This window comes from Theropithecus gelada, chromosome 1 (genome assembly GCF_003255815.1).
Source record: "Theropithecus gelada isolate Dixy chromosome 1, Tgel_1.0, whole genome shotgun sequence".
NCBI lineage: Eukaryota > Metazoa > Chordata > Mammalia > Primates > Cercopithecidae > Theropithecus > Theropithecus gelada.
Genome location: NC_037668.1, coordinates 114291476 through 114313712, shown reverse-complemented (window position 1 = coordinate 114313712; position 22237 = coordinate 114291476). Strand labels below are relative to the sequence as shown.

Genomic DNA, 22237 nt, shown 5'->3' with positions numbered 1-22237 from the left:
TCCATCCATTCTTGCTCAATACAGGCAGATAGCCAATATAAATTACTCTGAGACCATATTTAAGAAAAGCATGCCGCCAGGCATGGTGGCACATGCCTGTAGTCGCAGCACTTTGGGAGGCCAAGGCAGCAGATCACCTGAGGTCAGGAGTTCGAGACCAGCCTGACCAACCATGGAGAAACCGCGTCTCTACTAAAAATACAGAATTAGCCAGGCATGGTGGCACATGCCTGTAATCCCAGCTACTAGGGAAGCTGAGGCAGAAGAATTGCTTGAATCTGGAAGGCGGAGGTTGCGTTGAGCTGAGATCGTGCCATTGTACTCCAGCCTGGGCAATAAGAGCGAAACTCCATCTCAAAAAAACAAACAAACAAACAAAAAACATGCCCTAGTCAACTGCAGGTAGGCAACATAGCAAAATAATTCAAATGCTGGCTATATTAGTAGAGTTTTTAGTTTTTCAGGTATCAGCCAAAAAGGCAAGTGTTCCAGGACTATTGATCCACAGAGCATGAGGGGATAAATTCTCTCCTTGGACAAGTTACTATTAAAATAAACAGCTACCACTTATTATTTATTTTGAACTAAAAATGTCATATTATCTCATTTACTCCCCCCTCAATAACCCTATGAAGTAGACAGTGGTATGCTGGTAAATGTTTAATAACAGTTTTCTGATGAAGAATAAAAGAAAGGAAGGGAAAAAGGGAGGGAGAGAGCAGGCAGGCCTGACTCGTAGCAAACGCCAGTTTCTGTGGGGTAAATATTCTTCCATGTGTGAAACCATGGTTGATTTCCTGCTGTTAATGTGACGTCACTGAGTGCACAGTTAGGATGAAATTGTAGTGGCACATCCATACAAATGCAATAGACCAGAAATAACCTCAAGAATTTAGCTCAGGGATCAGCAGAAGTTTTCTGTGAAGGGCCAGATAGTAAATAATTTAGGCTTTGCTGGCCATAAGTTCCCTGTTGCAACTCCCCAACTCTGCTACTGTAGCAATAAAGTATCCATAGATAATATGTTGACAAATGAGCATTGCTATATTCCAATAAAATTATTTGTGGGCAAATTTCATATAATTTTCACATGTCATGAAAAAGCCTCTTGATTTTTTTTTAACCATTTAAGATGTAAACCTGTCCTTATTTTGTGAGCCATGCAAAACAGGTAGTGGGACATAGTTTGCTGACTCTGGGCACAGATAATAGTAAAAAATAGTAGGAAAAATTAAGAAGTGTTGAGTTTTGAGTATTTCATATATTTGTTTTCATATATTTTATTGTAAGCTTATATCATTTAATTGTTATTAATAACTACGTTTAATTACTGGTTTGCAGATTTCCTAAAACTTTAAAAGCTGACTCTCATAAAAGTAGGCATTATTATCCCTATCTTACAGGTGAGAAAACTGCTTCAGAGAGGCTATCATGCTCTTTATAACAAAGACATATTACACAGTAGTGAAGGAGCCAGGATTAAAACACAGCTGCCTGATTGTGGAGACTAAGACTTTAATCAGTTAAAGCAGCTGGAGGCTGCTAGATTGCTAGATGACTGAGATATGGTCTTCTGTACACAATGATGTGGAAAATAGCCATATAATGGACATTCACTTTCACTGCAAATTCACAGTCTACTTCCTCAACCAGGGATATTTACCTGTGAGTAGAATGTAGCCAGCAGCAACTTTTCGTTATATATAGAATTTTGGATTGTAATAGGTAAGAATTTTGGAAAAGGATCTTGGTTGGAAAGAGTTTCAATTAGTAGCAAAAATAAGCATTAGAAATTATCTGTGGATTTCATTTATCTGCATTATCTCAACTTTTGGCCACATTCTGAATTTGTTCCTCCCAATCCTCGAAAAATAGGATGTCCTTGACTATTCCAAACCTTTTGCCTCCTCCAACTCTCACCCTTACTTCCTGAAAATAAAAATAATTAAAAACTGATAGAAGAGGCATGCTGTCCTGCGCCTGCAGTCCCAGCTACTTGGAAGACTGAGATGGGAAGACCACTTGAGCCCTAGAGGTCGAGGCTGCAGTGAGCTGAAACTGTACCACTGCACTCCATCCAGCCTGGAGGACAGCGGGGAGGGTGAACATCAGGATAAATAGTTAATGCAGGCGGGGCTTACTACCTAGGTGATGGGTTGATAGGTGCAGCAAACCACTACGGCACACGTTTACCTGTGTAACAAACTTGTACATCCTGCACATGTACCCTGGAACTTAAAATAAAATAATAAAGAACTGATAGAAAAAATGATAAATGTTTACATTCATTTTCGTTCAAAATGTTACCTCTGCCATCTTGCTGGACACATCCAGCACTAAACAGACCACTTTGTCACCAGCCTGTACAAGCGAGAATGTGGGAGGAGGCGGAAGCTCAGTCCCATTCATGGGAAAGCTGTGGTGAAAGTCAGCGGAGTCTGTGATTACATCCCATGCACTTCTGAGGCTGCACATCCGGTTCTGTAGGTTTGGTGCTTCTTGGTTGTGGGTACTTGCATTACAAAATTGAACCACCTGGAAACAAAAACCGTCTTTAATAAAGAAAGGAATGCCTCCCAAAGCAAACATAGTTCTCATTCTCAAGGAAGTATAGGTAAAAGAAAAGGTGAACTGAAAGAAAAATCAAAAGTGGTACAGTGATATACCTCTTTCCTTCAAGAATGACATCAAATTTACAAATAAACCTTGGCTTTCTTGCTGGAAACACTAGCACCTTTGCGGTCTGAGAGCAATCTCTATTAAAGTTTATTGGTATTAGATAACAAACCATATATGTGTATATATACACATAATCTTAGTCTTGAAAAACAAAAGAAAACAATCTCCCTCCTCCCTTAGCACAATATTGTGTTAAGAAAACAGCCAGGAGAAGTTATCATGACCTACTCCTATTCCAAGCCTACTCCTTGGAATAATATTTAATGACCACTGCACCTTTATTTGTTGATCAGTCAATATATATTTTTCTACCTCAAATATTGATCTCTGTAAAAATAGATAAGGGGATAAACAAATTTACTTCCTGATGCCCCCGCCTCTCACTCAATTTGGAAAATAGATATAATTTACAGAAATATAGATATAATTCACTGAATGATACTGAACCTATGTTAATCCCCCACTTAAAAATGTGGTTTGCATTGCTAAGTAATGCATAACCATCTATTCCCAGTGGCTCTATTCCTACAAAGAGTCGATACTTCCTGTTAACACAGCCATGGAAATTTAGAGCTAGAAGCAACTGAATAGCCTCTCTTGTCTCAGCTCTAATTTCATAGAAGAGAAAGCTGAAGCTTTGAAAGGTTGATAACTGGCCAGGCGCGGTGGCTCAAGCCTGTAATCCCAGCACTTTGGGAGGCCGAGGCGGGCGGATCACGAGGTCAGGAGATCGAGACCATCCTGGCTAACATGGTGAAACCCCGTCTCTACTAAAAATGCAAAAAATTAGCCGGGCGAAGCGGCGGGCGCCTGTAGTCCCAGCTACTCGGGAGGCTGAGGCAGGAGAATGGCGTGAACCCGGGAGGCGGAGTTTGCAGTGAGCCGAGATCGCGCCACTGCACTCCAGCCTGGGCGACTAAGCGAGACTCTGTCTCAAAAAAAAAAAAAAAAAAAAAAAAAAAAAAGAAAGGTTGATAACTGCTCAAGGATATGAGTTTCTTAGGACGGTGTGGGGACTGGAACAGAATCTGATTTTGCTTTGCGTTGTTTAACTCTTTTTCTTCCATTTCATGACTATGGTTATGGGATTGTAAAACTTTTCTGACAAGATATTTATGAGTAGGTCTTTCAAAACATCATGAAGATAGTACCTAGTCACAAATAATGTGGATCAAATGCATTAGGTTAGTATCAGATATTAAAGCTATAAATAAGAAACATAATGGATGGGACAAGAAATACGAAAAATTACCCTAAAGTTACAAAATAACTCCTAGTCCTGACTAAACCAGAGTGAAATAAAATAGCATGTCAATCCAAGGGGCATTGGTCAGCCATGGAAACAAAGAGAAAACTCCACAGAGGCATGTGTGGGCTGTACCCCCAGATCTGTGAAGAGATGACCCACAGATGTGACTTACAGGTTTTTGTGAACTTAGAGAGATATATCAGGTCATGAAGGCTGATGCTACTAACCTCTGAATCACCTAACTCCCTCCTTTCTGATTCCATGCTCTCTGACCCTGCATCTGGTGAGAATTGGCTGTTCCAGGCTGCTTCATCCAGAGAGAAAATAAGTTGGCCAGAGGATGCACGTATGAGATTCCCATGACAGAGTACTCTTTTTAATTAATAATTTTAAAAATAATATTCTGGATTTATATGCTAGTCTCTTGTCAGTTAGTTAGCATGGAATATTGACAAGGTTGGATTTCTGCAAACCAGAGTTGGTTGACTTCCCCTGGTGATACCTTACCTTTAAGTTCTAGACTATTCAAAACAAAGTAAAGAGATTTAGGAAATGCATTTCAAATACAGAGTGGCCTGCTACCTCAAACGAGAGAATTATAACCATTTGTTATATCAATCTCATTAACCCAATGTGATTTCTTATGAAAGGATACAAGAACACCAGCATATGAACAATTTATTTTGTGGTCCCCAGAGTCCCCTTGTTAAACCTCCCAGGAAAGCAAATAGTCACTTTCCTAAAGGTGTCATTTTGGTAATTATCTTGGGAGCTTCAATTTTTAAATCTGTAGAATAAAAACTAGATGAACTCTAGGGTCCACCAAGTTCTAAAGTACAGTGCCTCTTAATTGTCTTATAATTTAAATACTTGAAACATGGGAAGAGAAGGAATCCTGCAAGAGTGTGTCATTCCAAGAGCATACTTACAGAAGATAAACTTTGCATGAACATTATTGATGCAGTTGCATTTTGGGTGCTATTGTAGATAAAGGTGCATCCTTCTTTAAAAAGCTTACTAATAATACAGTTTTCTTGGGGGCAAGGACCTTTTTCACACACAAAAATGCCTGTGATGTCAGATGAACACCTAAAAATGGAAAGAGAAACTGGAAATTAGGTCTATTTTAGAAACACTTATGTTTCTTCTTGACTAGCTCATATAATTGTTTCAAGGATTGTAGCCTGCTAGATATATACAAACCGTTAAAAACTGCTCTGCTGGTGGGGCGCTATGGCTTACGCCTGTAATCCCATTACTTTGGGAGGCTGAGGCAGGTGGATCGCCTGAGGTCAGGAGTTTAAGACCAGCCTGGCTAACATGGTGAAACCCGTCTCTGCTAAAAATACAAAAATTAGCCAGGTGTGATGGTGGGTGCCTGTAATGCCAGCTACTCAGGAGGCTGAGGCAGGAGAATTGCTTGAACCCAGGTGGTGGAGGTTTCGGTGAGCTGAAATCGTGCCATTGCACTCCAGCCTGGGCGACAGGAGCGAAACTCCATCTCAAAAAACAAACAACAACAAAAACAAACAAAAAACTGCTTTATTAAGAAAGTTCACTAAGTTAGAAATGCACTCTATTTTATTTTAAAGCATTTTATCTTGATGGAGGGGCTCTGTATTAACAAGGGCTTTAACAACTAAATAGAGTCAACACAAAAGATACCAGGAAATCCAGATGGACATGAGTGGCAAGATCCTGGGTTAGCACTCCTTTGAGTTCATTTCCACTTGGTATCAGGGAAAAAAAGAGAATGAACATGTAATGATGATATTTAACAGAATTCTTTCCTAAATAAGCAATCTCAAATATTGTTGATGGGAATGAAAAATAGTGCCACTTTTAGGAGAAGAAGCAGTCAATAGCTACCCAAATCACCCTTTGACCCAGTAATTGTTGATGGGAAACAACCCATGTTTCCATCAAGAGGAGACTGGTTGGATAAATTATGGTACAGTCACATAATGGAACCCTATGCAATTAAAAAACACAGAGGGAAGAAAAACATATATTTCCATTCATTTGAATTTGCCTGAAGAAATACTGAAAAAATAAACAAGAAACTAATCAAAGTGGTTACTTAGAGGGCATGAGGGGAAACAGTGAAGATACTGCTGCGAGCAAGACAGCTACAGGCGTCACTTTTTATACTGTTTTGATATTTGAACCACATAAATACCAATTTAAAGAAAATTGCCATATAACTTAAGAACTGAAAAATGAAAGGATCTCTTTCTTGTCAACTAAGTTTTAGCTGCAATTAAATTGATTGCTTAAATTAGGCAATAATTTAATTGCTTAAGTTATAAGCAATTTTAGAGTCAAATAATGAATTATAACATGAAAAGAAGTACTAACCTTGTCACTTTAATTTGATTTCGCCCATTTATATAGAAAGGTTTGTCATTGTTATACTCATCAAACACACCCCAACGGAGATGGGCCCATTCGTGGACAAACACTCGGCCTGTGGAAGAAAGAGCTTTTGCTTTTGACTTTCTAAAATCTCAGCAATGTGCCTTGCTAACTAGTGAAGACCTAACATGTCTTGACTACACATACTCATTCCAAAGAGTTTAAGTTACTTCCCTCTCTCCCCTTTTCATCTCCCCTATCCTATTCACATTTCCTCCTACTTCACCCTACCATCATAAAAAAGGCAGCATGAAAATATGTTTGGTCTTGTAAATGCAGTAATTTACTTGTTGCACATCTATTTGAAGCTAGTGAGTAGTCCCACATCCTCTCATCTCCCCAGTGAAGCTGCCCGACAGGTTTCTATTCAGCTTCGTAGAGGCCTGTAAGTTCAGGGTTTGGAGAAAGGGAAAGAAGCATATCCAGATAGGCAAATAAAGCTTTCCTAATCTTCTGTCTGAGCTATCGAAGTAGACCTGCTTCTTTTCTTGCAGGTAATTATTCTATCTAGAGCAATAGTTGAAACCTAGGAGCTAGGGAAGGAGGAAGGAGCAAAAAAGGAGACTACAGAATGTTCTCTCCCAGGGAAGGACCAGCCTGGATGGTCCTTTCTCTTTGATTTTATCCCTTATTCTCCATGTTTATGTATATTTTACAGCTCCTAGGTCAGGGAAACCCCCATCCTCAGCATGAGATCCCTTAGAACTTTCTCTCTCTCTAAATCTTACATTCCCTTCGAAGTTCAGACCATAACTTTCCCATATAAGCTTTCCAGATGAACTCCCCTCCCAAAGCACACATTTCTTTTTTCTGAATTATTTTAAGTTCTGGGAACTCAGGAAGTGTGTGCTGAGTTGACTCAGGCTGTGGCATATTGTGTAATTTTTGGACCTCGAGACAAAGGAAGGGAGGGTAACAGTCCAAGCTGTGAGTGTTGAGGGAAAGATTGTGCCTACTCATGAAATTTAGAAGTGCTGATGAAATCATGCTTGAGCAGAGATTATCAGCATCTCATGGTTACCAGGAAAGAAAAAAAAAAAACTACATTTTTCTAAAGATTTATAAAGCGTTTTGTAAAGTGTATTTTGTGGAGTGTGTCACTCCACTTCCTGCTAACTATACAGAGGATAACAAAATCCTCGTTAACAAAACCCTAGTTTAGATTTAACTAGGGATAAAAAAGAAAATTAAGACATCATTTGAAAGGCATTACTGTTAAGTTAAATCAAAAACAAAAAATAAAGATTGGGATAGATAGTCCTTGACTGGCGAATTGTGCTCACTATTTTCTCCTTCAGATCTCACTCACTAAATACCAGTCCCAAGGCCTATAACTCTGGCTTCTCTCTCAAACTCCAGCCATCAATATCTAACCACAGGCTGAACCACTTTCCCTGGCATAGTCTACTGCTCTTCACCATGAACTTGCCTAGATCCAGACTTGTGGGATTTCTTCTTTAAGCTGGTTTTTTTCCATGTCTGACAAAAACCTGGTGTGTGCCTTGTTCCTTAATGCTGTCTCTACATGCTTCTTGCCTTTCCTTCTGTAGCCGTTCAGAACTCTTTTTGTTTTTTATCTCCGGAATATTTCTCATCACTTAGAGTTGCTAGAATTAAGTATGATAACATTTGAAAAGCAAACCACAGAGCGGTAGCACATAGGACATCCTCATTGTCCTTATTACTATTCTTCCCGTCTCACGGTCTCCACCCATTTTTAAGTCTTGTGACCTTGTATCTCCAATTCTCCCAGTTATTCTACTAATATCCAGTTTGTCCCTCATTGATCAAAGGAAGCCAGATTAATCTTAAAACACTGCTTTGATGGAGTCACTCCTGTGCTTAGAAACCTTGAGCGGTGACTTGAAAATGTGTCCATTTTAGTGCATCAACTGCCCTCATGTGCGTTTCAGCATTTTCTCCCACTGCCCACAGTCTCCCTGCACCATCATTGGGGTCTCTGTCTCTCCTACATGATTTTTCTGCTGCCATAGTTTTTTTCATAGTCTTCCCACTATTTTCTCCCTTCTTTCCATTCATCAAAATGATGTTCAACCTTGAAGACCTTTTCCTTTGTGAGGCCATTTCTGACCACCCTTGGCTCTAAATGACCTTTCCTTGACTGAATTCTTATAGCACTCCTCTCTGGGCCACTAATCTGGTGCTGAACTCTTTCTGGTTCACTTTAGCCCCTCATCTTTGCATGGGTATAAGGGCTATCTCCCCATTTGAATGATAAGTCCTTGACAAGTTTCAGGTTTTGTGAGCGAGTCCCTTTCAGCACCAAGCACGGAATATTATAAGTAGTACCGTTCAATGGCTATTGTTTTATTGGTCCCACTTACCTCGTGATCCGTAGCCAGCTGTTAAGTTATCATTCAGTAGGAAATTAGGTGTGAAATGAATGTATTTTCCCTCTTTTCCACACCCTCTGTACTGTAGGGTGTATGGATCATCTCCATGTGCCCCATGCCAGTCAGTCACTATGACATTTGCCTACATTAAAAGAAATGCCTTGTAACACTTTCTCAGCTCTGATGTTCGTGACACAAATGTATACATTCATTAAAGCACTTTGAACTGTACACTTAACATATGTGCATTTTATCATATGTAATTATACCCCAATTTAAAAACAGAATTGAAGAAAAACGCCTTGTGGATGGAGTTTAAAATGCACCCACGCCTACATATCAATAAAATCACTTGGGACTTCCAAAAAGGTCTATGTTATAAAAGAGTAGCAAATTTTTATGGAACTTCATTACTTCCATTTGATCTTTCCACATTCCAGATTAAAATATTCTCAAAAGTCAATCCTATAAAAGTCTGATATAACAAAAGACCATAAAATGTAATTAAAATATTTGAAGAAATTCTAAACGCATTTATACATCATTCAGAACCACTCAGAAGGCTGTAAAATGTTACAGCCTTTTGTGAACAACTTTCTGTGGGTTATTTTACTGGTGTAAGACAATAGAACATTATTTCTTTGAAAATTTGTCCTTTCTTTCCTGTAACCAATTAGATCAGCAAAACAATCATTCCAATGAAGTTATATTTCATCTTATGGCCTGACCACTTCCATTACTGTTGCTAAAACATATTTGAAGTCCCAAACTGAAATATCTACTCATATAACTATCAAGACAATAAAATGGTATATATAACATTGTTTCTTTTATTTTTAGGAAGAAAGATAACATATTGTTCTGGATATGCCCTTAAAAGTTAAATATGCTGTTAAGTTTTTTAAAAAGCTGATTTTGGAAAAATAGATTTAATATGATCCAATATACATAATTATCCCTATATGAACAATATGTATATATGTTGTGTGTGTGTATGTATGTGTGTGCATCTGTGTCTGTGTGTGCCACTGAGGAGAAGAGGACAATAATATTTTTATTTTTATTTTCCATATTTCTACATTATTTAATTTTTTAAATGAACATAAATTACTTTTATAATAATTAACATTTCTTTTTGGAAAGATAAGAATTCAAGCCGAAGTCATTACAAGGAAGTACCTACAGAAAAGACTGAAGAGGTCATGCTCCTGGAGAGTCCTCACTTGGATAAAACCTCATTCCTATGTCTGAAAATTTGTCCTGAGGCCAAAAGGAAAGAGTGCCCTTCATGGAATGGAATACTCAGATGCTGCTTGGGGTTACCTTATATCTTATAAACCACAGTAATTTAGCTCTTACCTACTTTTCCTAACCCTTTCCCCCTTCCCTGATTCCTACCTATATCACATTGTAGACTTGCAAGGACAGGAACTACCTTGTTGGTCCTTGGGTTCTCTGCAGTGCCTGGCATGGCCCCATACATAATGATCATTCACTAAGTGTTTGCTTCACTGACATTCTGAGGTTAAAGAATTGGTATCCAACAGATATATGAACAGCATTCAGTGACTATTATTTCCTTTGGTCTTTCCGTTCACTCATATTTTCACTTTTGCTTTACTTATTTATTTCTCTCCTCTCCATTAGGATCAAGAGTATTACCTATGGCAACCTGGTTTTGGTGTTTGTTGTCTCCAATACTTCTTAGTTCTATTGAAGGCCAAATAGATGCATGAAATCTCTATCGACAACCAGAGACAACAAAGCTTAGTGCAAAAACCATGGGTTTTGGAGTCAAATAGACATTCAAATATGGCTCTGGAATTTACCAGCTATTTGATTTGGGACAAAGTCCAGACCTTATTCAAGCCCCAGTGTTTTAATTTGTGATCACAGAAATTAATTTTAAGTTATGTGATAATTAAATAATATATGTTAAGTGCCTGGCACTTAGTTGGAGCTTAAACACTAACTCTTCCCAGTTTACCCCAGTTCCCCCACCTATCCTATCTTCATGTGCAAGCATTCTCAAATGCTTTCATCTGGTCATAAGTCAACACCTTTTCACAGGCTCTTTAACTTCTTCAGGACATTGGGGTATCTATCTGGATTGCTATACCATTCAATTTCTGACAGAGTAGCTTCGAAGGAGAGCTAAAGATGAAACAGACTTAGGAAATTTCATACTGCGGGTCAGAAATAAGGAAAGGGAAAAGCTGTACCGCATGTTTGAGTCATTCTGTTAGAGATGTAGCTACAGTCTCAAACCCACTCCATTGCTGAAACCCTGAGCTAAGTTGTCAGTGCCTCTCCTTCTAGTCCTTCTGGTAACTGCGATGGACTCTTGTTCACAGTTGACTTCAAACAGTGATTTACCATTTATATTATTTATCAGTTATTTTTAGTGTGCATGCTAGTATGTACCAGACATCATCATGGGTGCTTAATCATGATCTGCAACTTATGAGAGCTTTTCAAGGTGAAGTTCTTCTATAGGTGGAAAAAAAATGGTAGCCATTCCCCTATTCACCCACATCCCCACATCCTTCCTCCCTTCCTTCTAATCTCCGTATTCCCCTAAAACAATATCCTGGACTTGAGTTAATGTGAAATTCTGATAGTCTACACCATGGCATGAGACGGCAGTCATATTTTTAAATGCCTGGTGGTTTATATTTCTGTCTGGACATGCATGTTTATTGCTCCTGACAGGATGGCAAATGGGTATACTCATAATTGGAACTGTTCCCTTTGTAGCTCATCCTCAGTAAGATAAAACTAGTTCTTGATCCTTAACCAAACTTTTCAGAAAGGACTCCATAAGTTACAAAATAAAGAGCTCTTCTGAGAAACTACTTAGGCAATGGCATTTGACTCATTTTTTACTCTATAATTAGGATTCATTTATTCTCATGTATTTTGTTGATAACATTCTACCCATTAAAATTATTTGCATTGTTAATACTGATGACTTGTTTTTACTTAACTTCTCACTTTTATAGATTAAGCACAGTATATTTTGGTGTTTGTTTTCCCCTTGAGATCATTGAGTAAAATCCTGGATTCTTACCTTTTCATATGATTCTTGTTTTACTTTGCTGTAATTATTAGCTTTCCATGTGGCAGGTATTAAAATCTTTATATCTCTGAAAAATACTCTTCTCTTGGTGGCATTAAATAGGTAAAATGAAGCTTCAGTTATCATTTCCTATAGCCAGACAAAAGAAAAACTTCCTTTACCACTTGTAAATCCTGTATGTTTTGGTTTTCTGGTATGCTTAAACAGTAATAAAAATATTGAAATATTTTGAAGAGACCTAGACTTTGGGAAAACATAGGAGTAAAATTTTTAAAAAACTTTAAATGACTATCTGGAAGATTTTAGGACACTAATTATATGTCTGTGCTTGCCTTCATAGTTTTCCCAATTTTGAGAAAGGCTTTTAAGCTTTTACTGAACAAATCCTTTCATGTCACACCTGTGTGCACATTCAAGACCACACCTTATGATGACACTGATTTCACTAGAGCAATACCAAAAGGAGGCTCATACATAATAGAGCTATGATCCTCCCTTGCCATATTAAAGTAAAAATAGTCAATTATGTTATAGCTCATTCAAGTGAAAAGAAATAATTTTGCTTTTTGGCCCACCATACAGACTCTCACCCCTTCTGCCTGAGAATTCTCACCCTTAGGATGGAAACCAGCAATATGATTTTAACAAGCAGGCTCATTACCATGCTTATTCATCAGTTAAATATTCAATCTTTGTTGACACAATGGGTTGTTATTTTTCTAAGTTGCCACCCCAAAAACGGTAATGTAGGAAAACAAAAAAGCTGAAATTAGTAGCAACCAACAATAACAAAAGAGAGGGCTAGATCAACACTTTGTTGAGCTGAGACTACACAGAATTAGATGAGCAAACTGGCTTAGTTAGCCATAATCATAACGCTGTGGCGCTATCTTTTAAAAATGCTGTTCTCTCTACTACTCAAATACAAACCAGGCAGGGTAGTTAGCTTTTTAAATAAGGCTACAGGTCTGATCAAATGGTATACTAGTATCAGTTCCATAATTTCCACTCACCTTAATGTTTGAGATGAGGTTCTGATTCTCAGGTACCTGAGGATTAATTGCAATGAGCAATCCATTATACCCATTGTCTCGAAGTTGTACTCCAGCTCCCAGGAATGGGAGTTCTGAACTTAGGGCAACCAGGAGAGTCACAAACTTCAGGTTGCAAACAGGACCTGCAATGCCTCTTTGCGTCATGTTGTGGAGAAGCCTCCAGTTCACTCACACTGAGCCTGCTGCATACATTGTGTCAGGTTTTCAATGTGGATGCAGAAGGTTTCTTTCTGAACTTGCAAGGTTTTAGAATACAAGATGAAGGAGGTGTCTTCTTTGAAAAGTCTGGGGTGGATCCATCTGGGACCTGCCTCTACTAGTCCTTTTCCTCTAGGCAATGCTACACTTGCCTGTTCTGTGGCTGAGCTGCCTCCTGAATCATGGTTGGGCAAGAAACCTTCTGCTCCTCATTCATTTTATAACTTCTCAGAAAGAAGAGAGAAATAAGACCAAAGGAGCTTAAAAGCAGGAAATCTGGCTGGCTTGGCAGGAAATTAGTATATCTGGACTGTTCAATCCCCTTGCAGTAGAAACACAGAAACCTATAGTGATTTTCCTCTCCTCGTTTCTCATAACCTCCTCCATCAGTTGGCACAACTACTTTCTACTGCCCTCAAGTCATTTTTCACTTGGTGTAAGATTTCCTTGGCTGTTTATTTTGAAGATTTAGAAATCCATTCAGCAGCCCAGTCCCTAGAGCTCTTGGGTCAGAAAGTCTGGGCAAGCTCTCAGCTGATGGCTGGGGGTCAGGTATCAGATATCCCCCAGGGAGGGCCAACTGCCAGAAACTTGCGTACCTGTGCAGGCCTTTCCCTCTGGCCTTGCTACCTTTTCTCTCTGCATAAGGAAGAAGAATAGACTTCTCCTTCAGCTGTCTCCTAAGGGCAAGGTCCCGCTTCAGTCAACCTTCCATTTCTCTAGGACCAAAAACAGGATCTAATCTACAGTAACCTTCTCAAATATTTTATGACTGTTTCATAATACCTGATACTTACCTCATGCTTTAAAGTTTTACATATGCACTTACTTAAATATCAATACTCTGATGCAGGTATAATTCATACTTTTCAAGTGAAAACACCGAGTCTTGGAAATTCGGATTATGAAAATTAGCCAATGAGAGAAGAAACTAACATTTATTGAGTGATGGATTTTATTATGCCTATTTTATGGTTGACAGAACTAATGTTCAAAAAAATCTAAGTAACTTGTTCAAGGTTGGGAGTATTATTATCATACTAGAATGAACCAACTGACTTCAAATTCCAGTTTTTCAATATATCATATTCTCTCTTAGTTACTAAATTATCTTAGCAACCTCGTTTCTCCCTCTTCTTTGTGTTTAAAAATGCCGCACAGTGACAGCTATTGTAAAACTAAAGAAAAAGTTTTATTCACAGCGTCAGAGCTCCACAGCAAGCAAAACCTGAGACTCTTCCCTGCTGTGGCCCCGTCTCTGAATGTCTGGGGAAGGAAGTGTAGCAGTTAGGAAAGGGTCTGTCCCTGCTGTCAACAGGGATTTCACCAACATTGTCTCTTTTCTGCTCTACTGTCCATCTTCATGGGCAGTGTGATGTCACTCTTCTTCACACCAAGGTTGGAGTCTTCTGAACCTGGGCTTTGATATTGCACGGCAATGTTGACAGATGTTGGGATTTTTTCCCCTTGCTGTCTTGCTTGAATCCTATTCTCATGCCTCTTCTCACCTGCTTTTCCTTCAAATTCCAGCTGTATCCTGGAAGCCTGCTGAACTCCATAACTAGGTCGAATTCCCTTCTTTCATGCTTCCATAGCATCAGATAACTCACCTTTGCAGCATGATCATGGCAACAGTGTCACATTTATATTGTATAATTGATTGTCAGCTTCCTGCTGTATGAGGGAAGGGATGGGGTCTGTTTTTATTCAGTACTTCCCCAGCACCTAGCTCAGTAAACTCTCTGTTGAATGACTGAATGAATGGAGTCAGGAGAAGTAAATAAAACCAGATAGTGAAGGAGCCCTGGATTATAGTGTAAAAATTATTTCCCCTACTCTTGTTTTCTAGAAGGCATCTCTTCTGTTCTAGAACAGTTTCCCTCTTGCTCCCTCTTGACAGGCAGTGCTTGGGCATGGCGCTCTCCCTTGAGAATGAGATGACGCTGGTCATTACGTGGCTGCCCAAGTGTCTCACCCTAAAGTTCAAAGGTCAGCTTAGCTGCCTTTTCTCCCGAACTGAATTCCCAGCTCTGGTTTTGTTCTGCTTGTTCACTGTGTCTTTCAGAGTAGAAGGCCGGAGGTGTGGCAGCTCCAAAGGCTCTGTCTGTAAATGTGACTCATTGAGCAGAACAATGCACTTCATTTCAAATATCCTTGGCAGTTTATTTTCTTATGCCAACCTCTTGTGATTTTAAGAGTAAAAATATTCCCATCGATAAAGCAATATGCTCAAAAACTAAACTCGTAAGCACACTGCAAGAGTGACTTTTTGCCAACACCCAGGGAAATTTTTCTTGACACTTGTATAGGTTGTTTGCTGTGGGAGGGAGTGATTGAGGACTGACATTCAGCACTCTCTCCACTTGTTTTTATCATTACGATGATTCCCTTGGGATGTAAGGGTGGACAATATTGGCTAGAGAGTGCATGCAACTTTATAAAGAACAGCCACAAACGAACAATTTTTGTTCAGCTTTACTTGGGTTGAAACCTGAACAAGCTCACTCAGGCTTTGCTTAGCCTGGGTTGAGAGTCTAGGCATGATATCTACCCTTGTCTATCTGCTTTTAATTCACAGCCCTTTTTGTTTCAGCAACCAGGCCTGGGACTGGGCCAGTTGAAGGTCTCTTTTTACTGCCTCCTTCTTTCATCAGGCTGACCATACAGCAGACAAAACTAAAAAGGTGGAGAAAATGAAATTGAATAAAGGAATTAGAAATTATACCTAGCACAGCATCTTTTTGTGAAGTGTGACTTTGTCAATAAAGTGAACTTTTTATCCTTTCATTAAACAAAAATTAACTGGTCATAGCCATAGATTTTAGATTTTATAATATCTGAGAAAGAAAATATACCTAAAGGAAAAGAAAGGAGGAATACAGTTTTTAAGCATTTATTTCAATGTTATATAAACTCTAGGAATCTGCTTTGCTTTTATTCTGCTTTCAAGAAAATTTATTCAAATTTCAGTAACTGAAGAATCTAAAGCACATCTTTGTTAATTGTTTGACTCTGTAGTTCAACCTGGCCCCAGAAGGGTCTATTTTTTTCATGGAGTCAGCTGGTACAGACCCACAGTCTAAGTGAATAAAACACCCAGTTGGTGTCAGAGAAGTCAGGAGATTTGGCATCCTGGGGAAATAAAAGAATATTTTGGATTATTTCCTCTCAGGCTTTGGTTTCAACAATCCCATTTAGAAGAGGAAAGTGAAGTACACTGTATGGTTGGGCTACACAGCTCATGGGCCACGTTAGTTTATGTAATCCCTGTGAAATAAATTGGAAAAGAAGTGAGACAAATTGTCAAGACTAAGAATTTAAACAAAACACAGAGTTTGCCAAGGGCCGAGATGGTACATTTCCTACCTCCTTTATCCCATTTCCTTCAAATTTAGACTCATTTTCAAAGCAAAGCAACAAAGTGGATGGTCCAGATAGGGTCTGGGAAGCCATTTTTGTTGTCAAATCACCGCCATGCCAAAGCATGGAGATCAAGAGCAAAGGTGAAACACAATGAAACATAAACTTATAATTGAGCACGTCAGGATAAACCAGTTGGTTTCAGAGAGAGATGCTTGAGAAACTGATGGTGAAAATATTCCAAAATTGAACAAAACAGGGACTGTCTCACATTGCAGAAGGAGGCACTGAGTTTGGATATTGCAAAGACACTCATGGCAATAAAGGCTTATGGGCACCAGTCATTATTAGAAACAATCTCTCATGTTTGTATGGTGCTTTGCACTTTTCAAAGCCCTTCTTAATCATACTGTATCTCATGAGTCACAGGAACTTATAAATTCTGCTTCTGTGGAAGTTAAAGAATAGTAAGAGTAGCTATCTTTTTTAAAGGACCATTTAGGTGAGATCTGTCTTGCATACAAGGTTAAGATTTAGCTCACAGGTTCTCTAAAATTTATTCCATGCATATCAGTACAGTGTACTGTGGAATGTAAAGAATGGGAGATACTGGTTTTATTCACTTGCTGTAGGATCCAAGTCACATCACTTAAACTCTTCAGGCTTGGTTTTATCATCTTCAAAATAAGGGGGTTGATCTACTGAATGGTATTATTTTTCCTCACTTTCCTCATTCAATTCACTGTGGCAATAACTCAATAGATTATCTTGTGTGCACACAAACACACCCAAACCCTCCAAAATTTGCCAAAATGAATGAAAAACAAGAAATACTTTTAATGATAACCCAATTAAAAATTGGGAGAAAGTGTATGGAACATTTATCATTTGCAAAACAGCCACAAACTTGCCTTTTGTAAAAGACTGCTATATCTACTATGTACCAGAGAGTATATAGCATCATGTGGATATAAGATATTATCATTATTACTACTATTACTTTTGAGAGGAAAAAAAAAAAGAGAAAGCAGAAGTGTAGGAAATTTATTAAAGAGATGAAAAATAACCAGGGAGACTCAGAACAGTATACAGAAGTAGAAGAACAAGATTTCGACTCTGTTCTTCCCTAGTTTCCCCTCGATTGCTTGGTGCTCTGACAGTGGCCTCCATATGTTTCTGAGACCCCAGGGATTTGCCAGATTCTCCTCTTGCTTGCAACCCCACTGGGAAGGGGTAGCAGGTATTTTTTGTTCTCCTTCCTCTACTTCTGCTGCTTCTAATACTCCATTTCACATTGCCTGCCCTGTGAAGAACAGGAAGTAGCTATAACCAGTTTTTCAACTGGCAACTGGGGGATTAGGGCTCCCCCTTCTGTTCTTGGGGTGCAGGTATCTGGGGCTATGAATCTCTAAATAAATTCTCAGCAACAGAATGGGCCTGCACAGACTTCCCTTCCAAAATGTACCAACAGCTGTCTAGAACAGTGCTTTTCAAGTTTTATTATACCCAAGAGTCACCTATTCAAATGCAGATTCTGACTCAGTGGGTCAAGATGAGACCAATATTCTACATGTCTATTAAGCTTCCATTATGCTCCCGTACGTTTCCAATGAGAATGTAAATTAATTTGTGACTTATGCAGCCTTTGTTTTATTTTGTAGTTAACACTAAAATATGAATTGTGAATTAACAGGGAATTGTTAATTTCAGCCAATCAATGACATTTTTAATAAGTGAGGATTGCCCATAAAGAATGAATAAATCATTATGACAAACATTAATAACTTACGCTAAACTCAACCTAATAAATGAAATATATATTGGAAATTTATTTATGTGGCTGGGGCCACTGGTCCTTGGGCCATACTTGAAGTAACCTCTGGGTCAGGAAAGGTCCTGGGAAATATCTAGGGATTTATTTCGCAATTATAGCCTTTACACCAGAAAGAGGTAGTCTTTATAGTCTTTAAACACATTTTTACCTTCAATGGAAAAGGCCTGTGTATTCTTCAGAACTCAGGAGAAAAACATTGCATTAGCTATGCATTTCTATGGTGACACCATAGTTTAAATATTCTTTGTAAAGAAACAACTGCAAAGAACTGCGGTTTTTTTTGTTTTTGTTTTTTTAAGCAAAACCAAACAAAACAAAAACACTGATCTGTAGGTTTTGAAATCCTAAAATTCACAATCACTTCTCTATTATTAAAACCCTGCCCCGCCCCTCTCCCCACCCCAGTTCAATCCATCTATTTTCTTATTGATCATATGTGAGGCATGATAAGATTGTTTTAATGGGCACTTTAAAAAAAATTTCTTATGCTTCCTCAGTGATCTCCAACACCTAGCCTCAAACAAGTAATTTTCAATGATTGCCTTACTCAGCAGGGGACTGCTCCCTTAACTTTTCTTACTCTCTCTTTTTGCACACTGGTTCATTCATTCATTCAAAAGTAAAATTGTGTCAATTGTATCTCAATAAAGCTGTTACAAACAAAACTATGTTCCTACTAGATGTCAGGCACTTTTCTACATGCTGGATATGAGTGAACAAAACCAACCAAGTCCCCGGCCTGATGGAATTTACATTCCAGAGAAGGGAGAGAGACAACAAAGAAATATAATGTAGCATCTAATGACCATATTGTGGAGAATAAGAAATCAGATACGGTGGGGAGGCAATGAGAGGGTGGAAGTTGGGGTTTCCTATTTTGTGTTAGCTGGTATGAGGAAGGCCTCACAGATAAGATTATCAGGAGTGAGGGGAGGAATCATGCAACTACCCTAGAGTAAAACAGAGCAGGTAGAAAGGCAAAAGGATGAGACTGGCTGGTGCTGCAGTGGAGTGGGCACAAGACAGCAGAGTGAGAGAGGAGGTGAAATCTCTGGCTCTGGAGAGGCTAAAGCATCCAGGTGGCCTCTGGTGCACAGATCATGCAAAGCTTGCAACTTTATGTAAAGGATGGGAGTTTACTCTGTAAAATGGGGAATCAGTGGTAAATGTGGCGGAGTGATATAGTATGACCTTCCTATGTTCTTTTTGTAAGGACCACTCTGGCTGCTGAGTTGAAAGTCAATGGGAGGAGGCCGCAGGCGGAGTGGGGGACAGTTGGAGGGTGTAACTGTAATGCCAGTGAGGAAGGATGACAAAGCTCAGACAACAGGTTGGGTTGTCTTCATCCTCCAACTTTCTTGGAATTTCCTTTCCCCTCCCTATTAAATATTGTTGCTGTGTGGGTGAAATAAAAGCCCTTCAGCTTATAGGTTTATTAAGAGGAAGGATCATACTTCTTTGCCTGCCCAAATGGCCTTAACGTAATGCTGACTGACAAGAGATGAGATAAAATGAGAAACAATGACAAAAATAACCTGAGACCTAGAGTCATTGGTAGTCATATGACAAAAATGTAGTTCAAGTTTAAGCTTATAAGGCTGTGGTTCTTAATGTCTCATCCATAAATGCCTCACAAATGGCAGCTGATTCTACAGTAATTATTAATTTGTATAATTATTAGTATTGTCAGCTGGAGTTCTCTTATTCCTCAGAGAAGTAGGTATAATTGACTTTTGCCTTTGTCAGTTTCATGGTCTGTGGAAGATCAAGCCTCTCCTAAATTTCTGCAACTACCCTGGATGCTTGACTTCTCAAAACTCCTGCTTCCCAGATCCACACCTGCCGCTTCTGTGTTTCACTACATTGTCTTAAATGCAGTATTTGGAATTTCTCAAAGAAACATGTATATATTGTGTTTGCAGCATTTTAGACTTTACTAAAGAGTTTTTAGGGAAACTGGAGCAGTACTTATATCACAGAAAAAAATAAAACGTTAGCAGTGAAAATGGCAACATTCTTGTAAGGGAAATAGCTGCACTTTAGTCAAGAGCAGGCTGAGGTGGCCTTCTGGTGCAGCATGACTCAGTGGGTTTGGAGTGCAGGTGCACAAGCCTGCACGTTATGTAACCACATGACATGAGGTGCATTAGGTGATCACCCATGTGAGCTCGTGCTTGGCTCGGAGCCATTATTGTCTGTAAAAGGTATAATTATCCTGCTAACACTGTACATACCGCTCACCTGCGTCCAGAGAGAGAATAGTCACGTCAAAACTGTCTATGTTTCCTCAAGTGTTTTTCCAGCTACCCACCACTTGCCCACCAACTCCCCTCAGAGCTCAGTTAGAACCTGACAATTGGCATCACGAACAGGATCCTGAGGACAGTGAGCCTTTGGTCTCCCATTGATTCCAGGTTGGCCATGTGGCTGAAACATGGGTTGTGGTACCCCGTGGCAGCTGTTCTGCTTGGATGGGTTCCAGTGGAAACCTGGGCTGCAGTAGTTGGGTCCCCCATGAGCATGGAGAAGGTGCTGAAGCAGCTGGAAGCACAGACACTGAGGAGCGAGCCTTTGCTGGCAGAGTTGGATGGGCATTTTTGACTGTACTACAAGAAGTACACACCCAGTCCCTGAGGGATGCAATGCAGGTAAGGGCCCTTCAGGTGCAGGCAGCGCACCTTGAGGCCTGGCTACACAGCTCAGAAAAAGAGTTAGAAACTGCCATGAATGGGGACCTCCAGGTGTCGGTGGGGTGCCTGAAGTGCTGGCTACAGAGCTTGGAAAAGGAATTAGAAGCTGCTGTGGGCCAGGTGGGGTGGCTTACGCCTGTAATCCCAGCACTTTGGGAGGGCAAGGTGAGTGGATTACTGAGGTCAGGAGTTTGAGACCAGCCTGGCCAACATGGTGAAATCCTGGCCCTACTAAAAATGCAAAAATTAGCCGGGTGTGGTGGTGTGCCCCTGTAATTCCAGCTACATGGGCCACTGAGATAGGAGAATTGCTTGAACCTGGAAGGCGGAGGGTGCAATGAGCTGAGATTGTGCCACTGCACTCCAGCTTGAGTGACAGAGACCCTGTCTAAAAAAAATAAAATTTAATTTAAAAACCTGCTGTGAATGCAGGCCTGGGTTGGTTATCTCAGCCAGAGACCCCCACTTGGTCAGATACCAAGAAGGAAGAACCCCTGTTATGGGCTTACCCAGTGGATCATCAGAAGGTAGATCATAAGCAGCCATTGGGGCCCCAAGGGTAGGCTCATGGACCCACCACCATAATGCAGCATACTTCAGATACTGCCTATACCCCGACTGAGTTGTGGGAGTTAGGCAGGCAGTGCCGTCAGCATCCAGGGGAACCTCTGCTCATCTGGATGCTTCATTTGTGGGATGAGGGAGCAGATAGTATCTCCTCTTCTGCCTCTGAGATAGAAAAGATGGCCTCTATCACGACTCACCCCTCCCTCCATCAGCAGTTGCAGGTTAGCTGGTGGCTGACACAAGGGCAAGGTGACCACACGTAGATTGAGTGGCTATGGGCAGCCATACGGACTGTGTGGAACAACACCAGTGAAATACTTGAAACCATGAGTAAATGGCAATTGTATGCCAATTTGGTGTAAGTCACCTGGGAGATGAGTATGCGGCAGACTATGTGTATTAGGGTTCTCTTGGACAAAACTAATAGGAGATATATATATATATATATATATATATATATATATATATATATATGAATGAATGAGGGTTTATTAAGTATTAAAACTTAAACGATCACAAGGTCCCATAATAGGCTGTCTCCTAGCTGAGGAGCAAGGAGAGCCAGTCCGGGTCTCCAGTTGAAGAACGTGGAGTCCAGTGTTCTACAGCAGCAGGCGTCCAGCATGGGAGAAAGATGTAGGCTGGGAGGCTAGGCCTGTTTTCTCCTTTTCACGTTTTTCTGCCTGCTTTATATTCGATGGCAGCTGATTAGATTAAGGGTGGATCTGCCTTCCCCAGCCCCCTGACTCAAATGTTA

The 22237-nt window shown here is 39.8% G+C and overlaps 1 protein-coding gene across 1 annotated transcript in view; it reads right to left on the bottom strand.

The window, feature by feature from the left end:
• The window catches only part of CLCA2 (chloride channel accessory 2), a 32494-nt gene extending 19146 nt beyond the window's left edge, over positions 1 to 13348 (bottom strand). The window contains exons 1-6 of the mRNA XM_025360630.1: positions 12790 to 13348; positions 11768 to 11905; positions 8689 to 8839; positions 6287 to 6395; positions 4858 to 5017; positions 2308 to 2535 (exon numbers count right to left, since the gene is read on the bottom strand). Of these exons, the coding sequence (XP_025216415.1) occupies positions 2308 to 2535; positions 4858 to 5017; positions 6287 to 6395; positions 8689 to 8839; positions 11768 to 11905; positions 12790 to 12975 (972 nt within the window). The 5' untranslated portion in view covers positions 12976 to 13348. The remainder of the gene's footprint in view (positions 1 to 2307; positions 2536 to 4857; positions 5018 to 6286; positions 6396 to 8688; positions 8840 to 11767; positions 11906 to 12789) is intronic.
• Between the last annotated feature and the right edge of the window lie 8889 nt (positions 13349 to 22237).